Source organism: Dermacentor albipictus, chromosome 1 (assembly GCF_038994185.2).
Source record: "Dermacentor albipictus isolate Rhodes 1998 colony chromosome 1, USDA_Dalb.pri_finalv2, whole genome shotgun sequence".
Lineage (NCBI taxonomy): Eukaryota > Metazoa > Arthropoda > Arachnida > Ixodida > Ixodidae > Dermacentor > Dermacentor albipictus.
Genome location: NC_091821.1, coordinates 170689133 through 170705389, shown reverse-complemented (window position 1 = coordinate 170705389; position 16257 = coordinate 170689133). Strand labels below are relative to the sequence as shown.

The following is a 16257-nucleotide window of genomic DNA, read 5'->3' as shown; positions in this document are numbered from 1 at the left end:
TTAGCCGAGAACAATAGAGCTTACTTGGGATGGGTATAAGGAGTTCGTAGAGCTTCCCATGGTTGCGTTGTAATAATTTTGACAAGCGTCTTCTCCGTTGCTCGCATTCAAATTGAAGGACCTAATTTTTTTTCATTCCTCAGTTACAGAGGAGGCGATTCAACGAGTAATACCCCTGCTGAGTAATGAGTAATACCCCCGAGACTGCACCTCCCACTTGTACAAGATATGCACTTCCGCGATTCCTTCTGATTTACTCAGCGGTTTCTTTAATGTAACGGTGACAAAAATGTACAGAGACGTCAGTGTAGAAACGCTGCTTTGGTGTGCTTTGCTTATTTCTTTCTTGCCAATAACGTTATTGCCATTATCAGGACAACACTCTACCTTAAAAAATATTTTTCTGTTTTTAGCCACAAAACTAAACATGCGCGAATACTAGAGATTGGCAGCTTCGTCACTTTACGACATGCATTCGCGATAGAAGGCGCTTTTTTTACTTCTCTCATTAACCATGGCAAGCTCCTTAGGTTTTCAGCCGGTGAAAAGAGCAACCTGTGCGCTGGCACCTGAGTAGGTATAACTAGTTACGTCATAATCCTCATATATATATATATATATATATATATATATATATATATATATATATGTGTGTGTGTGTGTGTGTGTGTGTGTGTGTGTGTGTGTGTGTGTGGTTCTTTTAATGGTGTCGCTGCTGTGATACATTTTTACAATATAGCGATTATGAGAACTAAGAAATTAGGAGAAGAATAAGACGAAAAATAAGAATGGTTAAAATTTGCTTAAAATAATTATTCATATTCTGGCGTTTGGCGTCCCTAAGACGAAACGGAAGCGGGACGCCGTATTGGAGGCGCTCCGGAATAATTTTAACCCCCGGTCGTTCTTTAACTTAGACCTAAATCTAACTACCACAGGCGTTTTTGCAACTCGCCGCCATCAGAATGTGGCCACAGTGACCGAGAACCGAACCCGCGACCTCGCGCTCAGCAGCAAGAAAACCTTTCATTTGCCATCTCATGTGTTCGTTTCGTTTCATTTCATTTCATGTGTTCATTTTGCCACTCACCTTGCTTCGCAACAAATGATGATAGTCACTGATGCGCGCCCAGGCCAGTGTGCATGCTTATTTACACTCATAACAGCGGTGCTTTAGAGGAAGCTTTAGCTGGGGCCCAACTCCGACGCGGCCTATTCAAATACATGTCAAACGGAAAAACTTTTCTGAGACAACCCCTGGACCAATTTTAATGAAATATGTTGCATTTGAGTAAGATAGTTAAAATCTAGCGACTGTTGGAAGCGGAATTTCGATTTAGGGCCTGAATTTTGTTACAAGGATTTTCAAAAAAATGCGATAGTATGAAAAAAATAGAAGCACGAAGTTTACAAATTAATAGCTCTGCATCAAGAACATATATCGCGTTTCTGTAAACGACATCCATCAGACCGTTGAAAGCGGACAAATTCGATGTGTCATTTTATATCGTAAGTGAATTTTTTACATTGTTTACAAGGGTTCTACAAAAACTGCATTTCCATATTACTAATTTTCTTTAGATTCATGAGTAACAAATCGACTTTGTCTGCTTTAGATGTACTATTAGATGCAATTTACAGAATTGTATTATCAGTTTTCGTTGCTGAGTTACAGAGTTGTGAACTTGATAGCTTCGTTTCTTGAAGATTGTCGTTTTTGCCATCTTTTTATTTTAAAAAATGAGGACCTAAATCGAAAATTCGCAACCAATAGCCACTAGATTTTAAGTCTGTCTTTTAAATTCAACAAATCTCGTCAAATTTGGCGCAGTGGTTGCCAAGAAAAACGAATTCTCCTTTTACATGTATTTAGATAAGAGCACCGGAGCTAAAGCTTCCTCTTAAGCACTGGGCTTCTGCTCAGTAATGTACACAAGCTACTTCTGTGTTTCGTTTCCGGCCCGCTGGGCTGAATACGGGAAGGTGTCGGCGGCTGCAGTCGTGGGCTTATGACTTTCCAGAATGTGCGGCTTGCCTGTCTGCTGATACTAGGTGTGGCGACCAGTGGACCACGTGGGCTTCAGCGCCTGTTATGCCACAAAATAAATAACGTTACCGAACTTGAAATTTTCGATACTGTATAAGAAATTACCAAACAAACAAAGTTACTTCTGCACCAAATCCCTTTGTGCAGTTTAGAGCAGTAGGCGTCTTTTTTTCCCCCATAATATAAAACAATGCACTATCAACGAAAACCAAAACCTTTAAGATGTCGCTTAATTAACCAGACTACTACTTCTACACAAGCATCGAAATTAAAACAGAATGTCACAGTATGTTATCCTGAAGCGCATGTAGCTGTCATTCCTATGTGTGTCGAAACGCTACGTTCTAGTACCAAACGATGTCGCCAGAAAGCTGACGTGAATGGTAGCCCAGAGCGCTTCCTTGTGCCGGTCACAATCGTTGTGTGAGGGATCATAAGATTTCGAGTGAACCCCATGCCCCAGTTCTCCACATGAGCCAAAAGTGGTTATTTTATAACGAACTATTCGATAGCAGTCAGAGGTCAAATTCACAAATACGTTTGCTCACAAGAACCATTTGTTATGAGCCGGCAACCTTCACCATATTATATTTCCTACTTCGGTTAAGCGATGCCTGATCTGACGAAACGCTTTCGTACAAAGCGTTTTTGAGCACGGGTCCAGGACACCCACAGTGTCATTTGCTGCAGTAGATTACACTGTGCGATGTGTTGCATGGAGCAAATAAAGTATGTTTATAAAAATATTTCTTCGCGCCCACACTCCATGTTCAAACATTTCCTAATGAAGTCACACAGTTCCATGTGCTTTCTGTATACCATTAGTACCATATCTTGTAGATATTGTATCGTTTCTACATAATTTATGCGTAACTATAATACAGAAAGTGCATAAAAGGCTGGTACTGTGTGCGGAACGTTTTAATGAAGTCGACCGCTCTTGATTCTGTTGCCGCTTTATTCTATCTTCTGTGATGCAGTGTCTCTGTTGGATACGTCTTTCACTGAAAAAAAAACCGTAAGTACATAGTTTAGCTGCAGCCATATAGTTGAGATTTTGATGGTCGATGTAGGCGCACAGCACGACAGCTATAACAGGACAGCCTTGGAAGTATCGGGTTCTCGGTTCTGTATCTTGCCGGACTCGAGCTTGTTTTTCAGGGTCTCAAGTCGCTGCTTTCGTTTACATGTGGACACCGGTGTACTCCGTTGTCGGGGTCGATAATGGCACGCTGCGACAGATGCGAACGTGGTTCACGGTGGTCACGTCTCCTGATTTCGTCATGGGACCCGGCCGGAGGCTTCGAGTCCTGCTGGCGACGCTGCACCGGCTGTGGGCGAGGCTGTGCTGGCGCTCGTCTCCCGGCTCCAGCGAACGCACGCAGAAGCACAGGAAGCGCCTGAAGTACCGCTTGAACCTGCGAATCATGATCCTTAGATATAGAGCGCCCGTTGTTGGGGCATGAGGGCGTATTACTCCCGCTCTCTGCACAGTAAGGGGCTCTAAATGCTCGTCTGTTCATAACCGTAAAGTGAATCAAAAACAAATATCAGGTGTAAACATCAGGCTTAATCAATTTATTACACCTAACATTTCGAAACACGTTATTTACTTTTTAATTAACGGAAGCCGACAGGGGATTCTGGGAAAATGTTTAGATTCCAGTGTTATGTGAACGCTGTGGTAAACTCAGAAATCAGATTTGGGATATACCCAGCAAGGATGTCAAAGGTAGAAAATGCTACCCTACGATGTTGAGAGCCCGTATTTGGGTCTAGGTATGCCGTCCCTGGTGTGTAGGTTCGCTAGAATTCATTACTTCTTAATTTTCATCATGACTCGCACAAGCCACCCGTCTTGGTTGAATAATAATTTCAAGCCGCCTACACATTCAAGCTCACATTTATCCATTCTCTTCCAAAGATCATGCAGGGTGTTTCATTTGAGCCAAACTTTAAAAACATGCAAATGCCACGGGACTGGACAGAAACAAGGTAATGTTGTTTGCCGTCGCTTGGAGAAACTCAGAGTAGTTTTGCATTCCGCCTAATTACAAAGTTAGTCTTAGTTAACTAATCAACTTCTCAAACATTATGATTAGATGAAAACTGCCAATGAGAAAATTGTACAGCAACACGAAAAACTCCCGGTACAGCCTTCTGTTCCTCAGTACGTGCTACATAAAAGTGTTTTTCCGAGCGTGAAAGAAGTTCCCGAATATATGCAAAATTGCCGCGCGACTGGCTGCTCGGGACACAATTGCCTATATTCGCGTGCTTCTTTCAAACTCGGGAAAACATTTATTTAGCAGTTATTGAGCAACAGAAAGCTGTATCGGGGGTTTTTCATATCGCCCTACATTTTTCTCACGGACACTTTTCCTCTAACTATAATATTTAAGACGCTGATTGTCTAATTAAGAGTAATTATCTAATTAGGCCCAATGAAAAAGATAGTTTGCGTGTGTTTCCAAGGGAGGGCAAACAACACTACCTTTGTTTTGTCCAGCTAAACGGCATTTGCATATATTTAACCTCTGGCTTAAGTTAGCTGGGACACCCGGGCTGTCGAGATGATTAAAAGCCACTTGCTGTATGCAGAATGAATACACTTGCACGTGATCAATTTTGACACTATATTGCTTCTTCTTGAAAGAGTTACAAGGGAACTTAAACGAAACATCTGCAACTTCGCAATGTGGCAGTTTTTTTTTTCACGCTGTTATGGAAACAATAATACCAAGCTAAATTTTAGACGCTCAGCAGTTAATTACATGAAATCATATCGTTTAGCCTGCCGTAATGATTGTATATTTATGTAGCAGTGGAAAGTGTTTTATTCTCATGTCCGCGCCATTGCGAGCTTTAGCGCCCGCGCAGATATGATCGCACCCCAACCACTGCAACTATCTTTTTCCAAGCAGCTACGGAACGTCAGCATTGATAGCTTGCGACTCAGCCACTTGAACTGGGAAGAGGGTCTATCTCCTTTCATGCAGTACTGACCTCTGGTTCATGCAATAGTACACGATGGGGTTGTACGTAGTATGCGCCATGGCAAGCCAGTACATGGCCAGGTAGACGTGCTGGATGCAGTCCGCGTAGGCGGCACCCGGGTGGTGGAACAAGTAGATGAAGTAGGCGTGGTACGGCAGCCATGAGACCGTAAACAAGATGACCACGGTCATCAACATCTTCACCACCTGCGCACGCACGCAACGTTGCACGTGTAGGTTCAGCCCTTATAACGGCACATAGAAGCACCGAGCTAAGACAGGACAAACGGTTCTATGCCGGTTCACGTGACATGCACTCTTCCGTAATTTCGTATGTTCACTCTTCCACTCCTCCACTTACGCTTAAGTGTCCGCATATCAGAGCAGAGAGAGAGAGAGAAGTAGTAAAAGAATGGTAGGCAGGTTAAACAGGTTGCTCCTGGTTTGCTATCCTACACAGGGAGAGAGTAGAAAAGAAGAAAAAGGAAAGTTTCAAGAATAACAAGTGATGCGCGTGCACACACAACAGCGTTCACCACGCAAATCAAAGGCACATGCAGAGTTAACACAACTTTAAAAAGAGAAACAGTGCTCTTGTGGCCCAGTGCTCTGATGATGGTCGAGTTCATGGTATTTTTCCTCTTTATCGTTTATCCCGTTTTCTTTGTCTTTTCCAAAATACTTTTTTTTACCTGTGAACGCTCTGTTCTGAAAGCGGCACGCAATGTTTGTCTCTCATTACCAAAGGAATGGCAATAGATGAGTATATGTTATATGGTCTCTGTAACAGTCGCAAACGCTGCACACTGTCCACCATGAAAATACGGAAACAGTAGGCCTTCAGAAAAGGACACCCATCTACAAGGGACACAGTGAAGTTGCGTACCATCGAGATAGACCAGTCAGTAATCGAAGACGCAATAAACACGATTCAAAGCGGTCTTACAAAGTGCATACTGAACTTGAAGGTAGTACAGATCATTGAAGTTACAGTCTGCGCTCCATCCATTCAAGTCCGAGAATTTCGGGTTTCAACAACAGCGTCTACAGCGTCTACAGTGAGCTGAAAAGAAGCACGGTTTCTATGGGAATGAGTTGCTTGCACAATTACTAATCCCACAAGCAACAAACCGGTGAACAATTATCGAACAAGGGATGTGTCTCTGATGCCAATAGGACTTGTCTTTGTCAGGGCCGGAGGTTCCGGAAAGAAATGGTCTCTACACACCAAGTAGCATGCTAAGCAGAGATGATGGTTCTTATTTTTCCGGCTTACTAATAAAAATCGTACCGGTGAGCTCGACAGGTAGGATGCTGATGAAGGCTCTTATCTTTTCCGCGCAGATCCTATCGCCGCGTTGCTTCAAGTGACGCCTGTTTTCACGCATGCGCTGTGACTCACCTGCCGGCTTACGGAGCCCACCGCTCTGGAATCGAAGCATCAGCACGAAACGACCTTGGATCAAGAAAATATTGCTTCCGTCGTTCACAATTTTGACACATGCGCAAACACTGGTATAACTTCAGCTACGTCGCACCTCGCGGATTTTTCAAACGGCTCTAAAGAAGCTGTTGTCATATGCAATGCTTTAGGCAGCACAGCATTCGCAGAATAATGAAGTTCAAATGATGTTCAATGATGTTCAAATGGCCACTCGGGTGGTAACTACAGATGCCTCAGTTGAACGCATGGATAGCCACCTCGCCCATCTTCTGGAGGCTAAGGCCTCCATCCTAGCTCGATGGAAGGGGCAGCGCCCTCAGAAGTAAGATCTCCAAACTCAACACAGCCATCGAGGAGCATTGTCAAAACCTCAACCGGTAACAATGGACTGAGCTGTGTAACATGGTGGATGGACAACTTCATCGCCCCTCCTCGTGGAAACTCCTCAAACATCTGCTTGATAATACCACCACCCGCACCACCCGCACCACGGAGACCCTTAAGCAAGGTCCACAACAGGTGCTTGACTACCTCTGCACCAGATATATCCCCAAGGAACAAGTCAGTCCACACAGCAATTACATCGGTAATCCCAACCCTACACCAGACGCCGATTTCAGCGCATCTGAAATGCATGCTGCTCTTCGCAAGCTTACCGGTCGTTCTGCTCCAGGGCCAGACGGGGTCACTAACAAAACCTTTCGCAATCTCGATGACGAGTCCGTGTCTGATTGCTGGCGCACTGGCGCCCTCCCAGCTGCCTGGAAGACTGCCAACGTTATCCTAATCCCAAAGCCTGGCAAACTATCTAGCCTCAATAACCTAAGGCCCATCTCCCACACTTCATGCGTAGGCAAGGTAATGGAACACGCCTTCTTAGCACGCATCAACAGTCACCTCGAAAAAACTCTTTATCGCCACACCATCATTGGATTTCGCCCTCACGTTTCTATTCAAGACGCTATGTTGCAGCTCAAACATCAAGTGCTAAACGATCGTTCCCGTAACATGAAAGCCATCCTCGGACTCGACCTCACTCAAGCCTTTGATAACATTTCCCATGCAGCTATCCTTGACCTGGTCTACAACCTCCACCTCGGAGAGCGAGCCTACAATTACATTCGTGACTTTCTCTCCAATCGCACGGCCACCCTCTCGGCCGGGGATTTACGATCAGACCAGCTTCCCCTTGGCAGCAAAGGCACCCCGCAAGGTTCAGTTATCTCTCCCATGCTCTTTAACTTAGTCATGATTGGTCTTGCCCAGCAACTACAACGAGTCGACAATATCAACCATACCATCTACGCCAACGACATCGCCATCTGGTCGTACCGAGGCAGTGATGGCCAAGTGGAGTCAGCCCTACAAACGGCGATTGACACGGTTCAAGCCTATCTCCAAGGGACCGGATTGCTCTGTTCGTCGGCTAAATCGGAGCTACTGCTCTACAAGCCCATTCAGCGGGGTCGCTCTCCCAAACACCAATCTGATCACCGACCCTGTGACCCCATCACCCTATGCCTTCAAGATGGCACTCCTATCCGACACGCCCCTAGTATCCCGGTCCTCGGTCTCACCCTCTCTACCAACGGCTCCAATGCCTTGGCTCTCAACAAGATCTGTGCCCAATCTCAAAACACCTTTACGACTTCTTAAACGTATCTGTAACCGACGAGGAGGACTCAAAGAAGAAAGCCTTCTCCGCCTCGTCCAATCCTTTGTCATATGTCACATTACCTACGTTGCTGCGTACCTCAACTGGTACCGGGCTGAGCAAAACAAGCTCGACATCCTCATACGAGGGGTCTTCAAGCAAGCACTTGGCCTCCCGCATTGCACCAGCACTGAACTCTTCAACTAACTGGGAGCTCATAGCAACCTTTCCGAAGTCATTGAAGCCCAACAATGCTCTCAGCTTGAACGGCTCACCCTTACTGAAACGGGACGCTTTATTCTATCCACGCTTGGCTTCACCTATCATCAGCAACAGGGCCCCGAACAACTGATCCCGACCGACATCCGTAGCTACATCTACATAGACCCTATCCCTAGAAACATGCACCCTGAATATAACAGGGCCCAGCGCTAAGCTCGGGCCGGAGCTATCATAAAAGCCCTTGCTCACGTACCTGGCGTCGCATTTGTTGATGCAGCCCAATATTCCCATGGTACACGATTTGTGGCCGTCGCCATACGCGATGGAGTCATATACCACACCTCCAGCGTCACTACCCCACCTGCCGAGATGGCTGAAGAAGTGGCCATCGCACTGGCCACTTTAGATCCCACCTGACACACCATCGTGTGTGACTCTCGCTCAGCCGTCACTAACTTCAGCAAAGGCCGTATTTCTCCCTAAGCTCTTCGCATCCTCTGCCAGGCATCACACTCTAAAGACAGCATAATCTCCCTAACATGGATACCGGCCCATGCGGGTCCTGTCCACCCACACCTCTCCAATCTCAATGAGGTCACTCACTCCATTGCGCGAGGCCTAGTCAACCTCGCCGGAGTCACCGGAGATGAGTTGGGCACCAGGGACAATGTGACAACTTATAACGATGTCTTTACGACCTTTTACCTCAGCCGCCGAACCTTCCCCCCGCCTCACCCCAAGTTCAGCGGGCGCAGGCTACCAACCTGCGTCTGCTACAAACAAGCACGTATCCTTCACCCACCCGCCTCCACCTTATGTTTCCAGACGTCTACACTACCCCCAACTGCCGGTGCTGTGGCATTCACCCGGCTACGCTTCCGCATATGCTGTGGGAGTGCCCAGCACCGTACACACAGACTAACACCACGACTCTCTCATCGAGGTTGCATGAGGCTCTGTGGAGCTCCGCCCTCGACGATCAAACCTGGGCGACCCAGCACGCCCGTGAGGCGGCGGCGAGGCAAGCCCTCGACGTCCCTTCATGGGAGGCTTAGGCCCGGCCATCATAAAGTGCTGGCTGTAGAATAAAAGTTTATTCCTCCTCCTCCTTCCTAATTATTTTTCAAGCGGAGCTTGTTTTACCTCGCTCGTGTGGGCGTCGGTGTTGGTGTTGCCCTAGGAAAAAACCCAAGCCGCGCGGAAATAAGAATTGCTTGTCGGGCTGCGGACTCGAAGCACCGGCATCCGGGTTGCGAGACCACCACGCTAGCCGATGCAGCCACTGTCCGCTCATAATACGTGACCTCTAAAGCAGGGTTTTATATGCCTGAGGAAGTAGACGCAGCACAAGGCGCGAGCCAATCACGGGCATCCGCTCCCTCCGGAGGAAGAAAACGGTGAGATCGCGTGTTCGCTCGCCTCACACCCACCGTTTACCGCCAGTTCAGGCCCGGCATTCAGATGGGGAGGCCGCGCTTGGTTCGTCCTGCCGAACAGCAGGCCGCGTTGAAGTAACAGCAGCGAGAGCGGGTCACGCATCGTGCGTTCGGCCGAATAACAGGCGGTGTTTGATGAACGCCGCCGGGAACTAGCTTGAGAAAGGGCTCGTCGTCGACGTGCCGACCTCGCCGTGAGGGAGCGCGAAGCCGAGGCGGTACAACAACGAAGATCCGCGGATGCCGAGTTGACCGAGTCAAAGATACTCGGACCGTGGCCACACCCGTCCCTGGCACGAAAAGCGATTCGTGCACGAGTACAATATTTAAAGTGCACCGGCTTAAGAGACCATTTATAGTATCCCTGTTTATAGTGTCCCTGTGTATAGTGTACCACCCACACGCACTCAGTGCTTACTCTCTCCCTTTTCTCTCTTTCCACCCCCAGTGTAGGGTAGCAAACCGGGTGCTCTTCTGATTGTACTCCCTGCCTTTCCTGTCCTTGCTTTCTCTCTCTATTCATTCCTTTCCTTTAACTATTATAGATTGTAATAATCCTTCTAATGATGCTGTAATGCAACATTCTATCTTATTGTCTAAAAAGCAAATAAGTTCATTTTAGTATATTTATTGATGTTGAACTGCGTGATTCATGTATTGATGAAAATTTATATTCCGCGCATTCTCTGCCCCTTATGATCCTGCATGCGATTCAATATCCTCGAATAAATAAGTACAGTACAATGAAAGTATGGCAAGTGATGAAAACAGTACTGATATGGACGCATTCTTGGGTAGAAAAGAGCAGTTGCAAGATGGCATTTAACTTCAAAGACTCAAGGCTTTCAGCTCCCTACAGCAGCACGTATGGAAACAAGAAGTCCTTCCAGACTTCCTGCGCCCGCATGCGTCCTTTACAAAAGACCCCAGCCGACTAAGCTTGTCTGTGAGCCCTTTTGAAAAGAAAAACAATTTGATTTCTTTGATTCATTGCAAGTGCGAATAGCGTCGCGCGCGTATGAAGAAAAAAAGGTGAAAAATGCTTCCTTAGTAAAGTCTTGTTTGTTCTTTGTTTTCATTGTAGTCTGCTATGTTTTCGCACTACAATGCCACGACTGCCCCATTAGTCTATGCCGCTAACCAGATTTCGCTGATAAAAGACCTCCACAGAGCCACTGACTGCGTCTAGCGAACCGCCATAACCGTTCGCATGCTATATTGCGGTCGTCGGGTGACGTTGACTGGCATGCACGCAGGCAAAAGCAAAATGATTGACGGCACTGAATGCTCAGAGGCAAAGAATACGTTACACGGCGGTTATAATACAGTAGGAAACGTGAAAAAAAAAAACCGTCGTGGTTTCTAAGTGGCTGGGGTGTTGGGCTGCTGAGCACGAGGTTGCGGGATCGAATCGCGGCCTCGGCGGCCGCATTTCGATGGGGGCGAAAACACCCGTGTTCTTACATTTAGGTGCGCATTAAATAACCCCAGCTGGTCCAAATTATAATGGAATCCGCCACTACTGCGTGCCTCATAATTAGATCGTGTTGGTACGTAAAACCCCATAATTTAATTTAACGTGAAGAAAACTGATTGCGCAGGCTTGCCCGCATAGAAAATACAGCTTTCTGCAGAAATCATAAAAGCACATCATTATAAGATTGTATACACTTATCGACAAAAACGCGGAGAGTACGTCAATGGTGAGAAATAGAATAAACCTGTTGGAACTTTACACAGCTGCTTGTTGATTCATTTATGCATGGGAAGTATACTTTAGAAGCACTCTGAAATGGTATGGCGCGAACCACTGTCTGTGAAATCCCATCTCTCATGACCACGCTAATTTCCCGATTTCCTCCTAATCTAAGCCTAATTGAACAGCTTGGGACTGCCCATAGCCAGGCCTAACCTCTGCGAGGGAAGGCCAACGTCTTCGGGCGGCGGCTGTACAAACATGTCGACCGAGATGGAGATGTCCATTGTTCGAGACCCGGTGAATTCTGGCGTTAGCCAGATTTGTGTTGAAGTTCGAGGGGAAGAAATTTTTCCAAGAAATTCAACGATGATGCAGACTGGTCGCACGTAGGCCGGCGTATAAAGACCTTGGCCGGCGAGGGGACTGCCGCTCGCCAGCCAAGACCTACTACGAAGAACTTTTCAAGGAACGCGAAAGCTTCGGTGACAAGGGCAGCAGGGATGCCGGACGCTCTACCGAGGGAGGAGACCAAGGTGATGGTGTGGCCTCGGGGACGCCTTAACATCGCAAGGACTCAGACCGCCACCGTGGCATCGGCCATCATGACGGCGGCGAACATATCAAGGGAGGACGGAGCAGCGGACACCTTCTGCCCCAACTTGCAACAAAACATCATGGTGGTGAGTACCCCCGACTATATACGTGCGTCACGTTACGCCGAGATAAAATCGATCTGCATTGGTGGCAAGGAACACGTGGTTGGCGCATATCAAACCGCGCCATATGGCACCGTTAAAGGCGTTATTAGAGGTATCCCAATAGAGGACTTCACGGCCGTAATCGACCGGAACATTGTTAACTCGAGAAATCCCTTGGCACTTGGTAGCTCGACCACAGTCATCGTGGCTTTCAAGGGCCTGAAGGTCCTGAATTCCGTGTGCTATGGTCCCGTTCTCACCAAGTGCAGCCTATATCAAAAACAATTCGATGTATGTAAGCAGTGCGGAAAGGTGGGCCACCGCCGCGACGTTTGTCTAAACCCTCACATGAGGGCTTGCTTTGCTTGCCGGGCCGTTGACCCCAAGGAGGACCATTGATGTACCCCCACTTGCAGATTGTGCGGAGGGCCACATCTGACCGGTGACAAGGTTTGCAAGAATAGGTACAAGGTCCCAAACGTAGTTACAAAGAGGCGATGGGAGCGCAAGACGGCCGAACAAGCGCAGCAGCAACAACGAACGTCTCTCAGAGCAGAAGAATTTCCATCGCTGATGTCAGCAACCGCAACACCTGCTGGTCCAGCTAGTCGCCGCGCGTCACGTTTCGGCTCGAATCGCAGTGCCAGCTAGAGTAGACAGCGTAGCCTTAGCCGTAAGCGATCACAGTCACGTGACCACGTGAGCTGGGCCGATGCACCAAGGCACGGTGCCAAGAAAGCACAGGGGGGTACCACCACCACCACCTCCAATACCACTGCAACGATGAAGACCATTAGCAGCACCAAGACCGTCGATGGCAACAACAGCAAGACGAGGGAAGACGAGGTGATGAGGACGTTGAAGGAAGCCAACGAGGCACTCCGGCGCAAGAACAACGAGCTCTAGATGAAAGTCAGTAGGCAAGAGGCTACTATTAGCAAGATGGCAAACGAGATCGCGGAAATCAAGAAGCTTCTGACGACCTGTTCCACCAATAACGAAATGCCCCAAGCGCTGTCATGTGAACCCACACCCAGCGTCAGCAGCGCTGTACCATCCACACCCGCTGAGAAGGAACCGGCACCCAAGGGACGAGCGATCGAGAACGACCGGGTGGACAACCTGAAAGGCAAGGCCGACCAAATCGAGGAACACCTCGATGGGCTTGAAGATGATATTAAGACAAACTTCACCAAGATGATTAACGACAGGTTCGCCGCCATCGAGCAGACGTGTCAGCAGTTAACGAACGCAATGCAGCAAATAACGCAGCAGTAGAATCAGCAACAATCATGGCCGCTCCAGCAACAGCAACAACTACAGCAGTGAAGGGTCTCCTGACCTGGCACTGGAACTGTAATGGTTTCGCTAGCAAGAGGGTAGTCTTGCAGCAACACATAACACAAGTAGCACGCAAGCCCGGTATAATCATGATACAAGAGACTCGCACTGATGCAGTATCGCTATGCGGTTGTCGGGTATACGCCAAGTCTCCGAAGGTCAGCGGCGGTAGAGGGATATGCACATTGGTTCGCAAGGGACTCACCTTCATTGAGCACGAGTTGCACAACAGTAAAATTGAATACACTCTCATCGAGGTTGTTACGGGAAAGAAACAAACGAACAGCAGCTTACTGCTTAAAGTCTACAGTATCCCTTCACACTGGAAGCAAACATTCAAGACGCTCCGTCACACAGCCAGCACCGTGGCGGGGACTCATAGGCTCGGCGCCTGCGGGGACTTCAACGCGGCGCACCCGGCATGGAGATATAACAAGCAATTGGCCAAGAGGCGAGACCTGTTCCAAGACACAATAGACCTAGGCTTCACCCTCATCACAGACCCGACTGATCCTACAAGGATTGGGAACTCTGTGTCCAGGGATACGAGGCCGGACCTCACGTTCGTGAAGAACGACGAGAAGGGAAATATTTCCTGGCGCAACGCGGGGTCTGAGCTCGGCAGCGACCACTACATCGTAGAGGTCATCATACCGGAGGAGCTCAAGGACTCGGAGGACACCCGAAAACATAATTTTACGGATTGGGATGCCTTCCGTAGTCTGTTACCAACGGAGATTGAGGAAATCGAGAACATAGAAGAATGGTTAGCGCACATCGCGGGGAAGGTCAAGGAGGCGACCAAAATCATAGAAACGGATGAACAGGTCGAAAAGGTTGACAGCGGCATCGTGCACTTAATCGAAGCAAAGCAATCTATCCTAAACAGGTGGAAGAAGCAACAACTAAATCGGTGCCTGAGGAAGATGGCGGAGCTGAATCGCGCCATCGAAGTCCATTGTCGGCTGCTCTGCACGCAACAGGGGAACGAAATCTGCAGCGCTGCGGACGGGCAGATGCATTGCGGCGAGACCTGGAACTTGATGCGGCATCTGATCGACGAGACTAAAACAAAATCCCATCAACGCGACCGCCTCGCAATGATCATTCACAGAGCAGTCAAGGAAAACGGGGAATCCGAACTAATCAGTCGCATAGACAGCAAGTGCCTCCCGATTACACCCACGGAAAGGCATCCCGAGTACGGCGGTCAAGCCAACGAGAAACTCGACCTCGACATCAGCGTCGAGGAGGTGCGAGCGGCCCTGCACGAAATAAACAGCAAGACGGCGGCCGACCCGGATCACATCTCGAACAGAGCTCTCAAGAACCTCAGCGATGTGGCCATCGAAAACCTCACCCGTTATTACAACAAGTGCTGGAGGGCGGGGTCACTGCCCCAGCAGTGGAAGACTGCCAAGACCATCCTCATCCCTAAACCAGGCAAGCCGCCGAACACGGACAACCTCCGGCCCATCTCGCTCACGTCCTCAATTGTAGGTGGCAGGATTACCTGGAGGAGTCGGGACTATACCCTACCACGATCATCGGGCTTCGGCGTTCCCTCGCCACCCAAGACGCGATGATTCTGTTGAAGAAAGATATCATTGGCGATGACACCCTAACGAAAGACAACAAGGCCATTCTGGGACTGGACCTGCAGAGCGCCTTCGACAAGATAAAGCACTCTGCGATCCTATCCCAGGTGTCCGGACTCAACATGGGCTCAAGAACGTTCAATTACATCAAGGACTTTCTGACGTGGTGGACTACCGAGCTCTGCACCGGCGATCTACGGCTCCAAGAGAAGAGGATTGGCAGTGTCGGGACCCCCCAGTGCTCGGTCACCTCACCGTTGTTATTCAACCTCGTTATGATCGGGGTGGCCAAGAGACTCTCTCGAGTCGAGGGGGTCCGGCACACCATCTACGCCGATGACATAAAGCTGTGGGTTCCAGGAGGCAGCAATGGTCACATTGAGAGCACGCTGCAAGAAGCCGTCGACGCGATCGAAGACCAGGTAAACGGTTCCGGTTTGATCTGCTCACCGAGCAAGTCAGAACTGCTGGTTTTACCAGCGAAGTACGTCAGACGTAACAAGAGCGAACCGAGGGATTGCGATGCCATCAAGGTCGTGACGAGGAACGGTCAAGTGATCCCGGAGGTCGACAAAATCTGGGTGCTCGGCATGATTATAGACAAGCGACGGGGCAACGGCGAGACCATTTCCCGCCTTACAGCCAAGATTACCAACGCAATACGTCTCATCAGACGGGCCGCCAACCGCAAGGCCAAGATGAAGGAGGAAAGGTTGATTCGGCTTAAGCGTAATCAGCCACGTCACTTACGTTGCAGCCTTCCACAACTGGATGCAGTGTGAAAAGAATAAGATCAACGCCCTGATACGCCGAGCTTATAAGACGGCGCTCGGACTATTCGAGTGTATGAACACCAACAAACTCCTGAGCCTGGGGGTACACAATACCTTCGAGGAAATTGCGGAAGCGCAACGGACCGCCCAGCTGGAGCGGCTCTCTGTGACCGAAGCCGGCAGGCGCATACTTCAATACTTGGGCTTCACGCCCGGGGCGAAAAAGGCGAGTAGCGACGTTTCTGTCCCAGACGAGACCCGGCGCTGGATTCGGGTAGACCTCATCCCGAGAAACATGAACCCGGAGTTTAACAAGGAGAGAAGAGCAGCAAGGGCCAAGGCCCTCATC

The 16257-nt window shown here is 48.7% G+C and overlaps 1 protein-coding gene across 3 annotated transcripts in view; it reads right to left on the bottom strand.

Moving 5' to 3' along the window:
- Positions 1-2987: 2987 nt before the first annotated feature.
- The window catches only part of LOC135905742 (tachykinin-like peptides receptor 86C), a 108930-nt gene continuing 95660 nt past the window's right edge, over positions 2988-16257 (bottom strand). For all 3 annotated transcript variants that reach the window (XM_070533940.1, XM_065436757.1, XM_065436758.1), the window contains 2 exons: positions 5054-5250; positions 2988-3465 (listed from right to left, as the gene is read on the bottom strand). In XM_070533940.1, the coding sequence (XP_070390041.1) occupies positions 3231-3465; positions 5054-5250 (432 nt within the window). In that variant the 3' untranslated portion in view covers positions 2988-3230. The remainder of the gene's footprint in view (positions 3466-5053; positions 5251-16257) is intronic.